Source organism: Streptopelia decaocto, assembly GCF_964273445.1.
Source record: "Streptopelia decaocto genome assembly, chromosome: 5".
Lineage (NCBI taxonomy): Eukaryota > Metazoa > Chordata > Aves > Columbiformes > Columbidae > Streptopelia > Streptopelia decaocto.
Genome location: NC_138659.1, coordinates 24,234,590 through 24,254,150, shown reverse-complemented (window position 1 = coordinate 24,254,150; position 19,561 = coordinate 24,234,590). Strand labels below are relative to the sequence as shown.

The 19,561-nt window shown below is 39.8% G+C and overlaps 1 protein-coding gene and 1 long non-coding RNA gene across 4 annotated transcripts in view; one reads left to right on the top strand and one right to left on the bottom strand.

The window, feature by feature from the left end:
- The window catches only part of BCAR3 (BCAR3 adaptor protein, NSP family member), an 82,645-nt gene that overhangs the window by 26,734 nt on the left and 36,350 nt on the right, over positions 1 to 19,561 (bottom strand). For all 3 annotated transcript variants that reach the window (XM_082054008.1, XM_082054009.1, XM_082054010.1), the window contains exon 3: positions 17,677 to 17,716. In XM_082054008.1, coding sequence (XP_081910134.1) covers positions 17,677 to 17,716 — 40 coding nt within the window. The remainder of the gene's footprint in view (positions 1 to 17,676; positions 17,717 to 19,561) is intronic.
- The window catches only part of LOC309440409, a 79,406-nt gene that overhangs the window by 25,521 nt on the left and 34,324 nt on the right, over positions 1 to 19,561 (top strand). The window contains exon 2 of the long non-coding RNA XR_014184194.1: positions 17,209 to 17,304. This is a non-coding gene — a long non-coding RNA (uncharacterized lncRNA). The remainder of the gene's footprint in view (positions 1 to 17,208; positions 17,305 to 19,561) is intronic.

Here is a 19,561-nt window from a genome sequence, read left to right as displayed (position 1 = left end):
CTCATTGTCGCTGCACTAATGATGCCATATGGAATACAGATATGTCCCAATTACACCATGCACATGCACAAACTATAGTTGTGAGCACCTGTGGCTATAAAAAGGCACCTGTGAGGTTGTAATAAAGTACAATATGAATAAAATTTGAAACTAAAAAAAAAGGAAAAAAATCAAAGCATTTAAATCTCCAGATTTAAATATTCTTCATTTAATACATAACACTCTTCTCTCAAAGTAGTTATTTGTTCTTTTTAATGTGAGAAAAAGTCAGGAAACAACTGATAAATAATTTGTCCATGCAAACAACATCTTCAGAATGCCCACTACCATTTAGTTTTAGTACTTAGGCCCTCAGACATGGCCCAGCATCTCTAAAGTTCTGTGGGGGATGTCTCCAAATACAGGCAGTGCCCAACTGTTCACAGCTGAACACTTTTTATGGTGTAGAATAAGTGGAAGAAAGCAGATGACAACACTGTCAGAAAGTGTTGCTTACTTTTATCTGTTCCTAACTCAGCTGCCTATGGGTGTATAAAGTCGCACAACCCAGATCATGCTTTCCATTCCTGTGTCAATTCCTAAAAGAACTGACTCTCATATCCTCTCCTATAACCCCACTTCCTGCTACCTGTTTTTTGTGCAGCTTCTGATCATAAATCAATAGATACAGCTGCAACTGTAGTTATACTTGTTTGCATTGCAGGGGTGTGGTATGAGGTAGATCAGCATAAATTCTTCCTCCTCTATTGCAGTTCCATAAGGCAAAGTCAGAAATGTGCTGCTGTTGTACAGGAATAGTGAGAAAACAGAATTTGCATCTGGTTAGTTTTCAATGCTGCCTGAATAAATATCTTTGAAAATCCAACTCATATAAAAAACCAAAAACAAACAAACAAACAGCAACAACAAAAACACAACAAAAAACACCCACATACACACAAAAAAAAAACCCCACAAAACCAAACCCAAACATATTAGCAGCTATAAGAAATAAGCGCAAAACCTGCTTACAAGTTTCCTACTAGGTCTTAATTTGCACTTTCAGACACCTGAATACGTTTGAAAAATTTGCTATTTTATAACTAAAACATACAAACTTTAAAGTCATCTGGCAATAGGCCTGGTTTTCTTACTACCCATCTTCCCATTAAGGAGCCACCAGGTTTCATTGATCCAACTAAAAACTACTATACATGTTCTTGAGCTCCATCTACTGTCTGCCATGAAGCAATTTTGTAATGTCTCACCCATCCTCAATTTATTCCTTGGGTTGGAAAAAAAAAAAAAAAGAGTAAGAAAATATGAAACAGTATTAATTTCCTTTTGTTCAGAATTAGTTCACAAATTGTGGCTCATGTTTTCTTCTCCTTCCTGTTGGTTGACCAACCCATCATGAGTCTAACTTCAGCTTTGCTGGACACAGTACAAGAGCTCCCTCACAATACAGAAAGAGGCCATTACCACAATCACTAACTTCAGATTTCTGGTTTTGAGAGTGACCCCAGTCCTGTCAACGTAAAGTGTTTGTTTGTCTGAGATTTACACTGACTCCAAATACAATTCAAATATATCAAAAAATCTGTTATTCATCAGAGTAACTGGAGGCATTTCAAAACAAGCTATTTATCTAAAACTCCTGAATACCCTAAAATACTTTCCTTTCATACTAAGAGAGATTTTGGATGTGTAGCACTTGAAAATAAAACTCACAAATCACTTGGGCTCTGTCAGAGCTTAGTTTTTCAAAAGTCTTTATCGGTACATAAAGGTTTGAAGAGGCCTGTCTCTCTCCCACATTTTCGCACAATACACTTTGATGAAGCAAAACCAGCAAGCTCACCACTGCTCATATACCTTCCTTTCAACCAAGTGCTTGGTTTCTAATAGTATCCAACATACAAAATCTCAGGCAACCTGCTCCTTCGACAGCACACATTAACAGATGGCATCCCAACCAAAATGTACTAATGCTCCTCCTGCTGCTCTTGCCACAGGCCAAACTGTATCTAAACAGTATGTCTCCAAAAAGTGGCAAAATGTACAATGTACCAGTCTTGCTCTAATTATTATCTATAAACACAGCCTAAGAGATCAGGAGCCTCCACAGGCTTTATCCGTAAAGTACCCAAAATGCTTACAAATAATTTGCGTTCTAAGCTACATACGCACTCCCCCTTGTGGTTCCAATACTTATATAGATTTAAAAATCTTTCTGGAAGGTGTTGCTGCAAAGAAGTTAAATATAAAAATTTTCAGGTCCCAGTCAACTTTTGCTTTTAGTCCATCTTCAAAATGATAAAAAGGACCCAACATCATCAGTAGCATCTTCAAGGCATAGTTCCGGCGGAACAACACTGAAAGCCCAAAATGAACAGAAAAATAAGTATTCCACACAGGAAACACAGCTCAGCAACAGTTAACACAAAGATGGTAGACTGTAGTCATATCTCTACTGTTATTAACAGTTCAAATATCTCACATGAAAAGGAGTAAAATTCTGTGTGGCACTCATACAACCAGACAATGTCTTAAAACACACCAATTTTTTTCCCCTTGCTTTGAAAAGTCCTTTCACTGACACCGTCGTTTTGACTTGGGGATATTATCAATAGCAACGTGTAACTGTCATCATTTGAGAGCCAGAGGCATTAATATTTTTGAGAGAAAGGGTGATTAATTTAAATCCAAGGTTCACAAGATTGCTAGAGACAAAATATGAATAATATTTCTTTGTACCCCAAAACTTCTGGTCTGTGTTTCAGATTCAGACCTGTCCAGCTTATGTTTCTCATCTGTGAATAGGGCTTGATAGTAGTTACCTATCATCTAATAAAGATATTGAAAAGATCAATTAAGTGGCTACTCCCAGTAGTATTACTACTGGTGCCAAGAAAATTAATATAAAGTAATTTTATAGGCAGTTTTCAAATCAAAGCTCAGCACAATCTCAGCACATGTAGTAGCTTTTGATGACTCCAGATCAGACATAATTTAAGAGTCAAGGAAAAATAATACAAGAAGTAGAATAGAGACAATAACAGGGTCAAATTCATTAGAGGGCAGATATAAGATTAACCCTTAGCATGCAAATAGAGAGAATGCACACTGCTCCAAGAATTATTAATATTTCAGATTTACCAACGCATACTCAGCATTACAAAAGATGCTCCATAAGCAAAAACCCCTCCATTTCAGCATCAGGAGAAGGGAATGCAAGAGCCAGTGCTACAAGACTTCACAATAAAGGCCAGAATAATTAGAAAGCCACTATCTACTTGACTGAATTCATATGAGGATTATCATTCACAAAGAAAAAAAAAACAAAAACACAAAAAAAACCCCACAAACAAACGGCCCACAAAATCCCCAGATCTTAGAGCTAATCAGGTCATTCAGGAATTGCAAGCTGGGAAAGAATAAAAACCCTCCAACAGTAACGGGCTATCTTGGGAATCTCTCTACTAGGAAAACGTGAACAGAGCTGTAGAACCCTACTTCTTGCATATTTACTGCAAAAAATAGTTTAGATTTATCACTTTGCACCCAAAAGATTACAGAATTGCTGACTCAACCATCTTTTCAGAGACTAGCCTAGTTGGTCAAACAAAATTCAACATGAGAAAATACTGAAACTTGGGTGTAAGATCATGGATAACTGCATTCTATTAAATATAAAAGTTTTCATTAACTCCAAATAAATAGGGTGAGATTTGCATAATGATTTTAGGGGAATTAACTACTTGAGAGCTGCTGATTTTCAACTACATATGTAGTGGAACCCAAAATCTTTTTTGAAATTTTCCTGGACTGCTGAAAACTTTTAGGAATAACTATGATACATACTTAAAGAAACAGTTGTCCCTTCTAAGTAGAGAAAGGTCACATGTCATAAGAACCAAGCCTCCTATAAGGCTGAAGAAAAAATTCTACTACCCAAAACTTCAGTACTACCAGAACAGGATTAAAAAGTACAAGACAAGATAGAATCATAGAATCATTTACTCTGGAAAAGACCTTTAAGATCATCACGCCCAGTCGTAAACCAAGTCCACCACCAAACCATGTCCTTAAGTGCCGTCATTTACACATCTTTTAAATACCTTCAGGGATGGTGACTCAGCCACTGTTCCAGAGCTTGATAACCCTCTCAGTGCAGAATTTTTTCCTAACATCCAATCTAAATCTCCCCTGGCACAACCTGAGGCCTTTTCCTCTCATCCTATTGCTTGTTACTTAGAAGAAGAGACCAGCGCCCACAGATGATTTGTCCAACTTATTGCAACAGCCAAAACTTATGCCACTAGAAAATTAAATCAAGGTAACAAAAAGGATAAAGACAGACAAAAAAAAAATCTGCATGTGCTAAAAAGATGATTTACACCACATTTTAGGAAAAACTCTCCCACAGTAACAATGAAAATACCTTTAGCCTAATCTAGTTTGGGAAGCAGAACAGATTATATTGGGAGGCTATGAAATCTCTTTTACGGGAGGCTTTGAACAAATCAGAAAATCTATTCTAACAATCTCAGTATTGCTCTGACAAAGAAAATTCTCAAGTTCCCTCTAGGACCTACTTCTACAATTTAATGACAGGGAGAGGGGAGAATCTTTCCCCCCCATTCTGTGCCCCTGGAGAAAAGAGCAACAAACTTCCAACAGTCCGGCTACATATTTTTATTACTATGAAAGTTACAATTAAATTATTATGAAAAACGTTATTTTAATAGCCATGACTTGATTTAAAAAATACATATATATGCTTAGAGTGTTTTTTTTTCTCCAGCAGAGAGCACTGTATAACCAGCAACCACTCCTCAAGCATCAAAACTGACATTTTCTTTGTGAGACAGATAATTAACATTAGATTGGTACTAACAGGATCTTGTTTTTCTGAATGATACAGTTTGTATACAAGAGGCAACTGCTACAGCGTGAAGCTTCAGTTTCTACTAAGCAGAGAAACATTGAAAAAAAGGTAAACATCTCTGACTGAAACATCATGAACACCAATAATGATCTTTGAGTTGGATGTCAAATCTGTAATGACAGAAAGAGATGTGTGAAGTCATAGTCACCTATGGGCATACTTCTTTTCTCCTCAACAAAAAACATTTCATCTGATAATTCCACTTCCTGTGATGCCGTTGCCCTTGCTGCAGTTGCAAAAAAGGGGGGGGTGGAAATAGAGCTACAGATGGAAAAAGAACTTCCTGATCATTTGGTGCCTCAGTGTTAGGCACTCCTCCAAACTCCAGTATCTAACGTGTAAAAGCCATCAGGCAATGCAGAAACCCAACAAACTTCCTGCTCACAAGTCACAACTCGCATCTCAACAGGCAAGTCTCCACAGGAGAGCGACTGCAGCAGCTCATGCACAGGCACACACTGTAGTTGGCAACTTTTCCAGTGTCTCTAACATGTTTCCATGTCTAAAAAAGGCTCCTTGCAATGAAATTACAATGTCACCAAGAAGAATCCTTTCCCAAATCATGACTACTCATCATGCTGACACAGATTTTCTTTATTTTTCTAAACTTTCCCAAACATATATAGAAACTTCGCTTTTGATAGTATTCTTACCATGTTATCTTCTTGGCACAGCTATTAGAACGATGAGACAAACAGCCACAAATAAATGTGACTAGCATCCGCAATATTATGAATTTGTGCAATCAACTGTAAAAACTGTGCATCAAAGTTCTGTAAAGTTGAATTAAACCCACAAAATACTATCTTGTAAAGCTACAGATAACAACCAACATGTCGGAATGTCAAAGTTTTATTTTCAGTTGCACTCAAAAAGCCACCATAAATGACAACTTCTATGACAGCTTGCTTTCTAACAAAATCAAGGAGGAGTAAAAACAGGGGTAAATGAACACTATGGGGCTGAGACAAACAAGAATCCTTCAGTAGAACTTCACAAGGGAATCATGTTTTTCTGCAGCTGTAACTTCCTTAGACCAGTGACAGTTTTTTCAAGTCTGAACCTAAATATAAACTTCCCTCATGACCATGCTGAGTAGACAATCAGTCATACATTTTGTAATTTTTCCACTAAGAGATTAAAATAAAACTCCAAACCTCAGGCCATAATAATATTCATCAAATCATCACTGATAAGTATTTCTGTAATTATTAGCACTATTTCCACAGGAAATGCTCAAAAGGTTTCCAGGAAAGGAGGAGAGAAATCTGTTGGGTTTTTGTGGTTTTTTGTTTTTTTTTTCTTTCTTTCTTTCATTCCACCCTGATACGGCCTTAACAATTACAGCACAGACTTCTACTAAAAGATCCTAAAGTATTTACAGTGAATAGGAATGGGACAGAAATGTTATAAATGAAGACGAGTTTTTGAGCTAATCAGTTAATTTTATTAAGCAAGCGAATTTAAAGCAAGCGGTAATTAGGCAAAACAGCGCTGGGTGACCGGGGGAACTCGGTTCCGCCAACGGCACACAAACTCAACTTTTCGTGTGTGCTTATATTTGTTATGCACTCATTCACGCACTGGGACACCCTGACGAATTAGTTCCTGGTTGGCTAGTCGACAATGTCCATGCGCTACCGGGCGCTTTGTTATCTGATGCACCATCTGGGGCTCTGTCATCCGGTGCACTATCCAGGTGCTCTCTGTTATCAGTTGCACTATCCGGGCGCTCTGTTATCCGGTTTCCTCCAGATGTTGGCTTAATTACTATTACAAAGTTCTACAAAACATAATCAATCTTGCACAAGCGTAGTTACTGCTTACAACAATATGCATAATATAACACAACATACATAACACAACTGAGTTCCACTTGATTTGATCAACAATAACAATTTTGATCATTTACTTATTACAATCCCCCCTTTCCTTTTTACTCATTTATTTGTTGATCAAATCGAGTTACCGCTTCTCGGGCTAGTAAGGTAATTTCAGCTTCTTTATCAGTACTATGTTTCTGTAGCAGCATAAGGTGTACCTGCTCTACATGGCTTTTAATTAGTCCAATAAGTCGATTTAGGATACATCACATCTTCTGGATGATATAATATCTTTGGAATAATGGTAACTGACATGCAATACTCTCGGGAACTGTTATACACCTTTGAAGACACACATGGAGTAAGTTCCGTCCTGGAACATATGCATTTTGTTCCATTCGGGGGAATAACATATCCTGTGGTTTCATTAAGGCTCGGTATGATATTCCCACAAAGTGACCTCTTGGAATTTGGTACTTTACCTATACAAGTCCCTATCCCAGTTACATGTTGCATAGTTATCCCTCTTTTCTGCTTTTCCCGAAGACACTGAATAGGTGCATACTCCTGCAGGTCCCCATCCGACCTTTAAAAACTTATCAGTATTTGCTGGAGGAATTGGCCAGTTTGAGGCAATTGTTTCACACCCCCAGTAAGCGCGGTAATAGTGTCCTGGGGTATTACAATATGAGGGCCCTGTGCTAGGGCACATATAAAACTCTATTTTGTTAAGGCATGGCTCAACTTGAACTAGTTGGCATAAGGTTGGAGTAAAAGAGGGTGACCCTGATGTGGTCTGTTGTTGTATTATCGTTTGGTCCTCCCATCGATAGAGGGTCCATTTAAAAGGTTGGTGGGAACTCTCTTGATTTATTGCTATTATTACCAGTAAGGTAAGGAGGATTAGGGAGAGCGACCCAGCCCCTGGCTGGCTGAAAATCAGCCAGTGGAGGTTCATTTTGTTGAGGGTTGTTTGCTTAATGGAGCTGCTTTATTTTAGAAGTTTTTGGAGGCACTTGCCAAACCCCACAAGGATACCCCTCTGCCTTACCCTGGGCCTATTCTGTTGCTTCAGAATAGCCGGGTAGGTTATCTTCTCGGCAGCAGTTGTAGTCTTCAGGGGACTGCCTCTTGAATTCTCTCCTTGTTCTGCCACAACCCACTTTCCAATACTCAACCCAATAGGGCTATTTTCGAATACAAGGTTTCGGCCACTATCCCGAATCCTCGCAGGTTTTGGAACACTTCCTGTATCTTTTCTTACCAACACGCTTCTTTACACTTCCTTTTGGTTATTTCCCAAATGTCTGGACTTACGGGTCATACAGAAAGTACTGAATATTTGTACTACACTCTATGTTCTTAACTATAAGTTCCTCTCTTAACTGTGCAACAGTTTTGTACCAATCTCTTCTATAATGTCCGTATCTAGGCCAATCCTCCCGTCTAGTAATTCTCAATATTTCCACAGTCCTTATGGTTTCTCCCAAACACTCATCACACCATCATTCAACCTGAGAAAAGCTTTTCCCACTGCTGTATCCCGCACCCTCTACACACACGACATACTCAAGGATCACATTGTTTGCATACAGGACACGCGATATGTGACTTCCGTAATTCCTTACAGTTGTCCATACAAAGCTTAGTGTCTATGGTTATACGTCACGTGTCTGTTTCCTCCTGAAGGTCAACTTTAACTCGTCCGGGTTCCCGGCGACTTCCCAGTCTGTATGCAGGATAGGACCTTTTACTCGGCTAGCATGTGTCCATCCTCTTTCCGCGGTGTGGACTGCGGTATCTGTGGTGAGTAAAACAAGGAAAGGTCCCTCCCAGCGAGGGGTTAACGATGATTCTTTCCAGGTTTTTTACGAGCACTTGATCTCCTGGTTTAATTCTATGTATTGCTATATCTAAAGGTGGTCTTTGAACCACCAGGCCTCGCTTTAACAGTTCTTGCCTCCTTTTCATGAGTTGTATAAGATATTCTTGTAACATCTTTTCTTCCACTTTAGGGTGTTCGATTGGTTTCTCCAAATCATAGGGCATTCCATATAACATTTCAAAGGAGGAAAGTCCTGTATCGGCCCTCGGTTGTGTCTTTATGTTCAAGAGGGCTAAAGGGAGGCACTTTACCCAGTTCATTTTGGTTTCTATCATTAATTTGGTCAGGTGCTTTTTAATTTCTCCGTTCATTCTTTCGACTTTTCTTGAACTCTGGGGGTGCCAAGGAGTGTGATACTCCCATCTGGTTCCCAGAGCTTCTAACGTTTCTCTAATTATTTTTGGAAGTAAAATGGGGCCCTCTGTCCGAATCGATAGCTAACATGATCCCATATCTAGGTATGATATGCTCTAATAATATTTTTACTACTGTCCTTGCAGTGGCCCGAGCTACCGGAAAGGCTTCAACAAAGTGAGTTAGGTGGTCTACCATAACTAGAAGGTATTTATATCTGCCTACCTTTGGTAGCTCCGTAAAGTCTACCTGAATCCTTTCGAATGGGTTTTTTTTTTTTTGTTTTTTTTTTTTTTTTTTTTTTTTTTTTTTTGTTTTTTTTTTGGCTATTTGCCTCCCCCCAGGGACTCTTTCTCTAAGACGCTGTTTATTTATTCTTTGACATGTTAAACTTTCTCCAACGATTCTTTTTGCTAAATCGTATACCCCCAGGGTCATGTATTTATTAGCGAATTGATCTACCAGAGCTTGTACTCCCCAATGGGTTTTCTTATGAAACTCTCTCAAAACTCGCCAAGCTACTCCTTTCGGGAGCATTTCCCTCTCATCAGGTAGCCACCACTTTCCTTCTTGTTCAACTACTCCCATTTGTTCCAATTTTCCTTTTTCCTGATTTGTAAATCTCATAGCATACTTAGTTTGTACAGGATCTTGTTCCACTGCTTTTATTACCAGTAACGCAGCTTTCTTAGCTTCCTCATCTGCTAAACTATTTCCTCTTATTTGCGTGGAGGTTGCCTTCCGATGGCCCTTTACATAAACTACCACGATTTGTTTGGGCCCTCTTAATGCCTCCAAAGTTTGCTTTATTAAGGTCTCATGTATTAATCCCTTACCTTGAGAATTCATTAGGCCCCTCTCTTCCCAAATTTTTCCGAACGTGTGAACTACCCCAAATGCATATTTAGAATCCGTAAATATTGTTCCTCTCTTATCTTTTAACAATTGTAATGCCCTCAATACTGCGAACAGCTCACAAGCCTGCGCCGACCATCCTGAGCTAAGGGAACGCGACTCCTTAGTTGTCCAGCTGTTTCCTTCTATTATGGCATATCCTGATTTCCTTTTTCCGTCCACTACCCGCGATGATCCATCTACAAACAGTTTTTCTCCACATAGCAACTCTTCTTCCTCTAAATCCTCCCTTATCTTGGTTTGATATTCTATTACCCTGATACAGTCATGGGAAAGGGGTTCGCTCGGTTCTCCATACAGAAATTGAGCTGGGTTCTGCAAATTAGTAGTTTCAAGCTCTAACTTGGGAGAGTGCAACAGGATTCCTTCATATTTCAGTCACTTAGCATCCGTAATCCATTTATCAGCTTTCTGCTGTAATACCTCGTATATTATGAGGGGTGTACACTTTTAACTCTCCTCCCATAGTTATTTTCCCAGCTTCTTCGACTAGGAGGGCAGTAGCAACTATAGCCTGTAAACAGGTAGGCCAACCGCAACTGACTGGATCTAATAACTTGGAATAATACCCCACGGGTTTCTTTTTTTCCTGCCCATTCTTGCATTAGGACCCCAAAGGCTGTTCCACCCTCCGTGTTAACAAATAGATAGAAAGGCCTCCGGGTATCCACCAGACTCAGTACTGGGGCATTTACTAAATCAGTTTTTAAGTTTTCTAATTGCTCGTCATCCTCTGTACTCCATTTCATCAGACCTTCCCCCACTAGCTTCTGATATAAGAACTTAATCTTGTTGCTATAATTTCCAATCCACTGTCTACAGTAGCCGAAAAGACCTAAAAGTTGTCGCACTTGCCTTTTATTCTTGGGAGGCTGGAGGGACAAAATAGTGTTTACTCGCTCTGGATCTAGTCTCTTTGTCCCTTTACTCAGCCAGTGCCCTAGATATTTTACTTCTTCCTCAGTAAATTGCAGTTTAGATTTTGATACCTTTAAACCCTTTAGGCTCAAGAAATTTAATAACTTAATGCTGGTGCTTCGCACACTATCTTGGCTTTTGCCAGATATTAATAGGTCATCTACATATTGTACCAAAACTACTCCAGGTTCCAGTTCAAAATCTTCCAGGACTTGTTCTAGGGCCTGCCCAAAGAGGTTTGGCGATTCAGTAAATCCCTGTGGAAGAACCGTCCATCTAAGTTGTTGCTTCCGATGGGTATCAGGGTTCTCTCACTTAAAGGCAAAATAGTCACGACATTCTTCTCTCAAAGGACAGGCCCAGAAGGCATCCTTTAGGTCTATTACACTATACCAGGTCAATTCTGGGGACACTTGGCTTAATAGGTTATAAGGGTTGGCCACTACCGGAAATCTAGTTACCGTTCTTTTATTTACTTCACGGAGGTCTTGTACTAGATGATAGGACCCATCTGATTTCTTTACGGGCAATATGGGGGTATTATGGGGCGACATGCATGGTTCTAGCAACCCCTGCTGTAATAGTCGATCAACTACCGGTTGCAGCCCGTGTCTCCCATCCTGTGATACAGGGTATTGTTTAACACGTATTGGTACTTCCGGATCCGTTATTGTCACTGTAATCAGTGGAATATCTAATTTTCCAACCGATTCGGGAGTGTACCATACTTCAGGATTGATCTTAGCTTCGTCTTCGGTTGTTAAAGCGTACAGTTTTACCTTCAATTCTTGATCTTTTACCTCTAAATTAATTCCCAATTCAACAATTAAATCCCTTCCTAATAGGTTATATTCGGCTTCAGGTACTAATAAAAAGGACCCTACCCCTGTCCGGGATGGGGATTCTATTTCTACTCCTCTCATTACGGGTACAAAAAAAGGTTCTCCTTTTGCCCCTATTACTTGTATTTTCTCCGAGGAGGGGGTGCATCCCCGGGGCACAATTTGGACAGTAGATCTTTCTGCCCCTGAATCCACCAGGAATTCTATTTCCTGACGCTGGGGACCTAACTTCAATTTTATCAAGGGCTCTGTTGTTTTAGAAGTCCCCAGCACATAGAGCCCCTGACACCTCTACTCCACATGATACATCTTTTCATCCTGTATACGTTTCCTACAATTCATACGCATATGTCCCTTCCTCTGGCAGTAAAAACATTCTATTTCTCTCAAATCCTTCGGTCCGACTTGGCTCCCCTGAGGCGGCCCGTTCCCACTTAGGCGTGGTGGCCCCCCCCTTCTGTGGAGCCGTCCTCTGTCCCTCTCGAACTGCCGCTACCAGAATTTTAGCTTGTCTCCTCTGCGTCTCTTCCTCCCTTCTCACATAAACCTTCTGCGCTTCCCTTAGCAACTCGTCCAACCCTTTCTCTTGCCAGTCTTCCAACTTCTCTAACTTCTTTCTAATATCCGGCCATGACTTCGCCACGAACTAAGTTTTTAGAAGAGCTTGCCCGACCGGTGTCGCAGGGTCTATCCCGGAGTAAAGCTGCAAGCTCTTTCTTAATCTTTCTAACCATTCTGTGGGAGTCTCATCTTTCTTTTGTTGTTCATTAAAAACTTTTATTTATGTTCTGCCCCCGAGGGACCGATTCTTTAATCCCTTGTACGATTATAGTGCGGAGATCTCCCATATGGCCCCTGTGTTCCGGGTTTTGATTGTCCCAATTAGGGCGCTGCTGGGGCCACTTAATGTCAGCACCCGTCCCTTGCTGGTGTTTCTGGTCCCAGACTCTCATTCCTGCCCTCCTGATCATTTCCCGCTCTTACTGGCGGGGGATCATAGGGAGGGGGAGGGGGTGGAGGTTCCTCAGGGACCCTCTTTTTGCGGCTAGATTTCTTTCCGCCTAAGGCGAAAATCCCAGCGCGAGTGGCAGAAGGTAGCCAACAGCGCGCATACTCGCTCTCTTCAGGATTAAAAGGCTCCTTATCATTTACATAAAGTTTTAGGGCCTGACAAATCTAATCTTCAAATGAACCAAAAATTGGCCAAAATAAATGATCTGGTCTAATCTGCTGGTTACCCCAGACATACATACAATAATATACCATTTTCTCTTTACTCTTATTTCTCGTGCAAGATGCACCTTCCCAATTTTTGAGCATAAAGCCCATTGGGGAATCCCGGGGAATATCTGGAAACCTCTCCTTGGGTCCCTTCCCCATGAGATCAGAGGGCTTGCTCTTCCTCTGTCCCATCTTCCGGAGTGCCTTCTTTCACACACACACACGCACCCCTCGTTCGTGGCTCACGCCCTCGCGGGCAATGAGAACCGCACTACTAGAAGGTCCCGCTCTGCCTTACGGCAGAGTCCACACTCGCTTCGCTTCCTCCCCACAAGGCGGGGGGGGCGTCTCGTTCAAGCACACTCCAGGAAACCCACCCCAACCGAACGGAATCACTTTCTATACTTACCCTCCCTCGGGTCTTCGTCCGGCTCTTTGTGCACAAAATTTACGGGGTTTTTATTCTTTTGCCTAATTACCTGAATTTAGGGTTCGGAGGTTAAGGTTTCAGGGCGAGCCTTCGTCCACTCCAGGGCCGTCTAAAAACGGGACGGGGCGCCTCCCCAAAGTTTAGAAGGCCCTCCTAGAAGTCCTTAATCCGAGTCACGGCACCAAAATTTGTTATAAATGAAGACGAGTTTTTGAGCTAATCAGTTAATTTTATTAAGCAAGCGAATTTAAAGCAAGCGGTAATTAGGCAAAACAGCGCTGGGTGACCGGGGGAACTCGGTTCCGCCAACGGCACACAAACTCAACTTTTCGTGTGTGCTTATATTTGTTATGCACTCATTCACGCACTGGGACACCCTGACGAATTAGTTCCTGGTTGGCTAGTCGACAATGTCCATGCGCTACCGGGCGCTTTGTTATCTGATGCACCATCTGGGGCTCTGTCATCCGGTGCACTATCCAGGTGCTCTCTGTTATCAGTTGCACTATCCGGGCGCTCTGTTATCCGGTTTCCTCCAGATGTTGGCTTAATTACTATTACAAAGTTCTACAAAACATAATCAATCTTGCACAAGCGTAGTTACTGCTTACAACAATATGCATAATATAACACAACATACATAACACAACTGAGTTCCACTTGATTTGATCAACAATAACAATTTTGATCATTTACTTATTACAGAAAGCTATCTTTAGTTCACACGAATTTGATAAAAACGACTCTGACCCACTCAAAGCTGCCAGCACTTGATCCTTTCTCCCCTGCAGGAGTCTGTTCTGTGGATGTGCAGACTCAGGGTGTGGGAAGAACCTGCTGAGACTACCAATGGATCTATTATTTGGCTCATAAAACTTGTAAAAATCTCACAGAAAGTACAACGTGCTATTGTGTCCATAAGTCTCTTTCATTACTTGGTTAGCAGCCTGACTCAAAGCAGTCTGGCCTGTTTTCTCTTCTACCATAAAAGGGTTTTTGAAAGAGCCATTTAACTGTGACCATGGTTTCAGAAACGCTGTGAAGACAAAGGAAGAGTTGAAGCCATAGGGACATTTCAGTATTCAGGCTCCAGCAAATCAGTACTTTTTTTTTCCTTAGAACTTGCTTTTGCATAATTAGCTCTCTTTATATACTGCATCAAATAATACATCAATATTCAAGATGCAGGAAACTGCCACTTGTGAGCTGTAATTTAGATTCAAGTATTAGAAACCATAGTGCATCCGTACAGAGCATTCTCTAAAAAAACATCTTCAGAGAATTAATTTTATAGTCAGTGCTTTCTGTCTTGTATATTGAAGAGAATAAAACAGGAGAAAAAAAAATCAGTTTGCCTTTCCGTTGTCCAAAGTATTTCTAAATACAAGAAATTATTTGTATTGCTTTTAGTCACCAGATTCTAGCATGGAAAAGGTTTGTATAAAAAGCAAATTGATACAGTCAACTTTTGAGTTTACCATCAGTCTCTCTGCACTATACAGCAATGCCTGCTTGTAATCACTATTGCCACAATAAGCACCATTATATTCTCCACAATATATGATTCGCACTGTGAAACAGAGCACACTCAATAAAAATAATTAATAACTGTGTTACTTTTCCTCATACCTGAATGAATTCTATGCATTCTGTTTACAATAGAGTCCAATTCTGAAGAGATGCAGAAGCAGATTCTGAACAAGTATTAATTATGTTTCTCATGCGACTCACAAGCATGTTTGCATCACTGCAGAAACAGTCCTAATGTGCAACTGTGAAGCTGCAGGATCAGCTCTGTGCCCAGCTTCTCTTTTAAAAATTACTTTTTAAATATAGCTAGTTTAACACTAGCTGCTTCTCTTGAAGTAGTCTAGGTAAGCCTGTGCAGCCTGGTAATGTGGATTAGTTATAAGCACTCCCAAGAGTGCTCCTGTTGGTTTCTTCCTATTCTCTTACTATCTCTTCTTCATTTAAATGTATTTTTTTCACCACTCAAGCAACATCTGTGAAAGCCTACCCAACTGGCACCAACCCTGCTTGCTCAAACTAAATATGCACACATTATATGTCAATAAACTTGTGCAAATGGCGATGTTGGTACAAGCATAGTGAGATGCTACAGAAATCTATTCTTGCAGCTTTGTAACTTGAGTAGGCTAGTGTTCTGCAGTCTACACCTGATTTAACACTGCCATCATAATTTCTTCAATGAGCTGGAAAATTTATAAACAAGTATGTAATAGTTACCTTACTTAAATATTAGAAGACAATGGATACATTGTGCTCAATCTTAAGCCAATAAAGTGGGTTCCAAGATCCTGTTGTTATGAATTCAGGTACATCTTCTACAGTCATAGTAAACTGATAGCAAATTCTTGATAAGGGTCCTCCTTTATTTGGCATTAATTATATTTTTTTTGTGGAAGAATACATTTCTGGAATCAGTTTTGTTACTAACCTGGACTTCTACAGTCAAAAAATGTGGTTTTGGGCTATACTTAATAGAAAGCAATTTCTGCATATTTTTCAAAGTTGTAGTTTAAGATGTCTAGAATTCCTGTTATAATACGATTTAACTGAAAACCAAATTTACAGTTCACTAAAGATAGGGATATAGAGAGGAAAATCTGAAAGAGGAAGGAGAAGGGGATTGTAATTCTTGTATCCTCCCTCATAAGTCTCTTTTCCTCAGGCTTTCCTCCCTAACATCAAAGTTTTAATAGCTAAACTTAGCACCACTGCTATTGACAAGAGTCCAAGACAAGCTTCTGCTAGAAAAGTTGAAAAGATCAGAAACCACATTTATAATATAGAACTTGCTGCAACAAGAAAAGGCACATATATTGATGAACTGGCACATGAAACCTCTGCCTTCTACATGTCCATATTATTAAAACTGTAACAACGTACTCTGTACAGCATAGTGCAAGACACACAGTAGATTAAATAGAGCAATTAACATGTCCACCACTTTGTTGCCTTTGGCATCCCCTCTTCTGCAGTATTCTTCAGAAAGCTCTTGGCTTTCTCTGTCTCAGCTACTTTACCACATCGCAGCTTTGGGCTGGCATTGAGGCCAGAGAGCTCGCAACACTGAGCTAACTGTTCAGAGCAGAATTCCAGCAGCAGTCCTCAGAGCCCCCTGGCAGCCCCTTTTTCCATGGACTTCTGTGTTCTGCTCTTCCCCTTCTCTTCTTCTAAACCCTAATTCCTACCTCCCCCAACCCTAAGCAGAAAGTCCAGCAGAGGAACCCTCCACACTTTGAGACAAATTAATTCGCTGGACTTTCCTTTGGCAGTCTCCTCTCAACACTGCATTACATTCTCCTAGCTTACTTCTTCAATCACCTTGAACCCTAATCTGGGCACCTTTCCATTTCCCTCAACTATGAACACCCACAGAGGGAATTCTAGCAGCAGAACCCAGCTGATCGGCTCTCCTCAGTCTCTTCCTTGCCGCAACTCTAAGCTGAAGCAGAAAGTCACGTCTCTGAGAAATTCAGGCTGTCCACAGGAATAGCTACAGAAATAACCTAATTTCAAGGATAACCTTTGTTTATCAGACACTTTTCAGAAGATTACAGTCTTTTAAAAGCGAGGGAACAAAGCCCAACAATTAAAGCAGCCTGCTGTTGAGAGACATGACATAGAAGCCAGATTCTTTCAAGGTTCTGAGAAATAATACTCACTTAAATGAAACATGTTGAAAGGTACTCATTCAGTGGAAATGACAGCCACTGCAAGAGACTCTCAGTACAGAACCTCAGCCCTAAGGATTCTTCCAAAATTTCTATGTTATAAATCCAAGACTGATTTTTGAATAAAATTCATTAATACTCCAGATTATTTTTTGTTTATTCTAACAAAATACTTATTTATATGTTTTTCAGCTGTCTGATCATGTACAAAAGGAAAACAGAACTTACAGTTTTGCCAGGATTCCAGTTACTTTTTGGACCAGAAGTGAATTTTTGACTGTAATGTTAGTAAGTACATAGCTAAAACCATGAACCTAAATCTGACATTTTTATGATCTTTTCAGATATATTCCTTTACTTCCTCAGAAATCCATGAGAAAGAAATATGGATTCTTTTAATCTGTTAACAAAGGCAAGATCATAGGTAGACACGATATAACTGAAAAGACACCCCAATATAAAAATGCAACGTACGCCCAAAACACAATGCCCACAAATACTTCACTGAAGCATGCAGAAAATAGTCTGACATATATAACTATTTTTTCTGCAGCAAAAGATAGACAGAAGTACTACTTGACTATAAATGGCTGGAAATGCTCTGGCAATGTTGCTTATATACAAAATACAATATTTTGAGGGTAAGAAAAGGTACCTTACCTTAACATATTCCAAAGTAGGATCCAGAATATTCTGATCTCTGTAAGAAAATGGGGTGAGGAGGGAGGAAGACATAAAAACAAAACAAATGGTGAGTCCAGATATAATGTCACATGGAAGAGACGCGTTCATATGAGCAATAGGCTACTAGGTCATGTTAAAATCCTTATTAAAAACTGTGTGTTATAGGTTTGGGAATGAAAGTTAATTATACAGTTTTAAGCAAAGCAAAAACAATTTTGAAATTTCAGCAGATGGCTGAAAATATTTGTATACTCCCTAAAACATCTGAACTAAATTTTAAAGAGAGCTCTCCTAATGGCCTCCAAATTTATTTCTTCGCTTGCATGTTTTCCCTTTTAAGCCACTGCTACTCATAGCATTAGGAGGGCATTGCTAACACAAGAAAATAAAAAGCAAGACATTCACTTTTTATATAACACAACAAAGAATTCCTAGATGTGCAACAGTAGGATGTTTTACATTTGGAAAAATAAATATGTTCTTGCACTCTTTTAAAAAGTTATCAAAATTATAACCATCTCAACATAATAATTATTTGAAAGTCAGATAATCAAGTCATTACCCTCTTTCGAAAATAAAAGATCTCTTTGCAGGTTTGCTATACGCACAGATAGCAAAGGGCACAGAAGCTTAAGTGAAGAGCCCTGTGATCAACTACAACTATTTCCATAAGATAAATAAAACCAAACATATATTTCCAATGTTTTTGTTTTCCAGTGTTTGAGAACTAGCAGGTTAACAGAGTTTGCAATACGTGATTGGATGCTTTATAAAGAACTGGGGGTGACATACATGGTGCTGCCTTAAAAACAAACATGTAACAGGCACAATGACAACCTTGCAAACTTACAGAGGGATCGGGAGCATGTTATAGCAATAAAGTTTGCCACACAGGCAACATATGCCCCATAAACTGAGAAAGAGAATCCCATTTGGTGGAAGTTATTATGATGATGTAACAATGGAAACCTAATAAGCAGCTTTGGATATGTAAAAATTGGGTTACAGTGGAATCAACGAACCCAGAATACAGTCTAAATTCCCTGTGTTGTTTTGAATGTAATTGTATATCACCTGAAACTAAGTTATTGTTTTATATTCAGTTTTTAGTCTGGTCCCCTAACAGTTTTTAGTCCAGAATACCTATCAGAGGAAAAACGGGGCCCTCTCTCTTCTTAGCCATGCCCATAAATGATGGTGCTCAGCTCTGCAGGCTGTATCATGGGTTACTGATTCACACACACAGTATCACAGTATGTTTGGGATTGGAAGGGACCTCAAAAGATCATCTAGTCCAATCCCCCTGCTGGAGCAGGAACACCTAGGTGAGGTCGCACAGGAACATGTCCAGGCTATCCCAATATTTATCAAGGTTCAAGTTCCATTCCCAGCTTAGTTTATTAAAAAAAAAAAAAAAAAAAGAATGCTGCCAAATTTAATGGAAATAGACTTTAGACCATTTGAAACTTTTTCCTAGCCAATATACAAAGAAGGGGCAGCTTGGTAACTGTATGCACATAAAATATGCAAAAGCATACCAAAGAAAACGGGGTAAAGCACAGAGGAAAAAGAAAAATGATGTTTCTAAACAGAAAACAGTTTTCTTTCTCCACACTTCAGCCTTGTAGGGACTCCACTGTTCCCACTGTCAGGTACAAGACAAAAGATATTTAGGACAGACCAAGCAAAAGCAAAATGAAAGCAGTAGAAAAGCTTTAAGAAAAAACAGTCTGTTTACTGCTATATAAAGCAGGAAAATCAGAAGAGGAGGGAAAAAAGTGACCGACATCATCCATATGACAGAAGTGCTTTGAAAATTTTGGCTTTAGGTGTAGCAAATCTCTTCACAAGTACCATGATA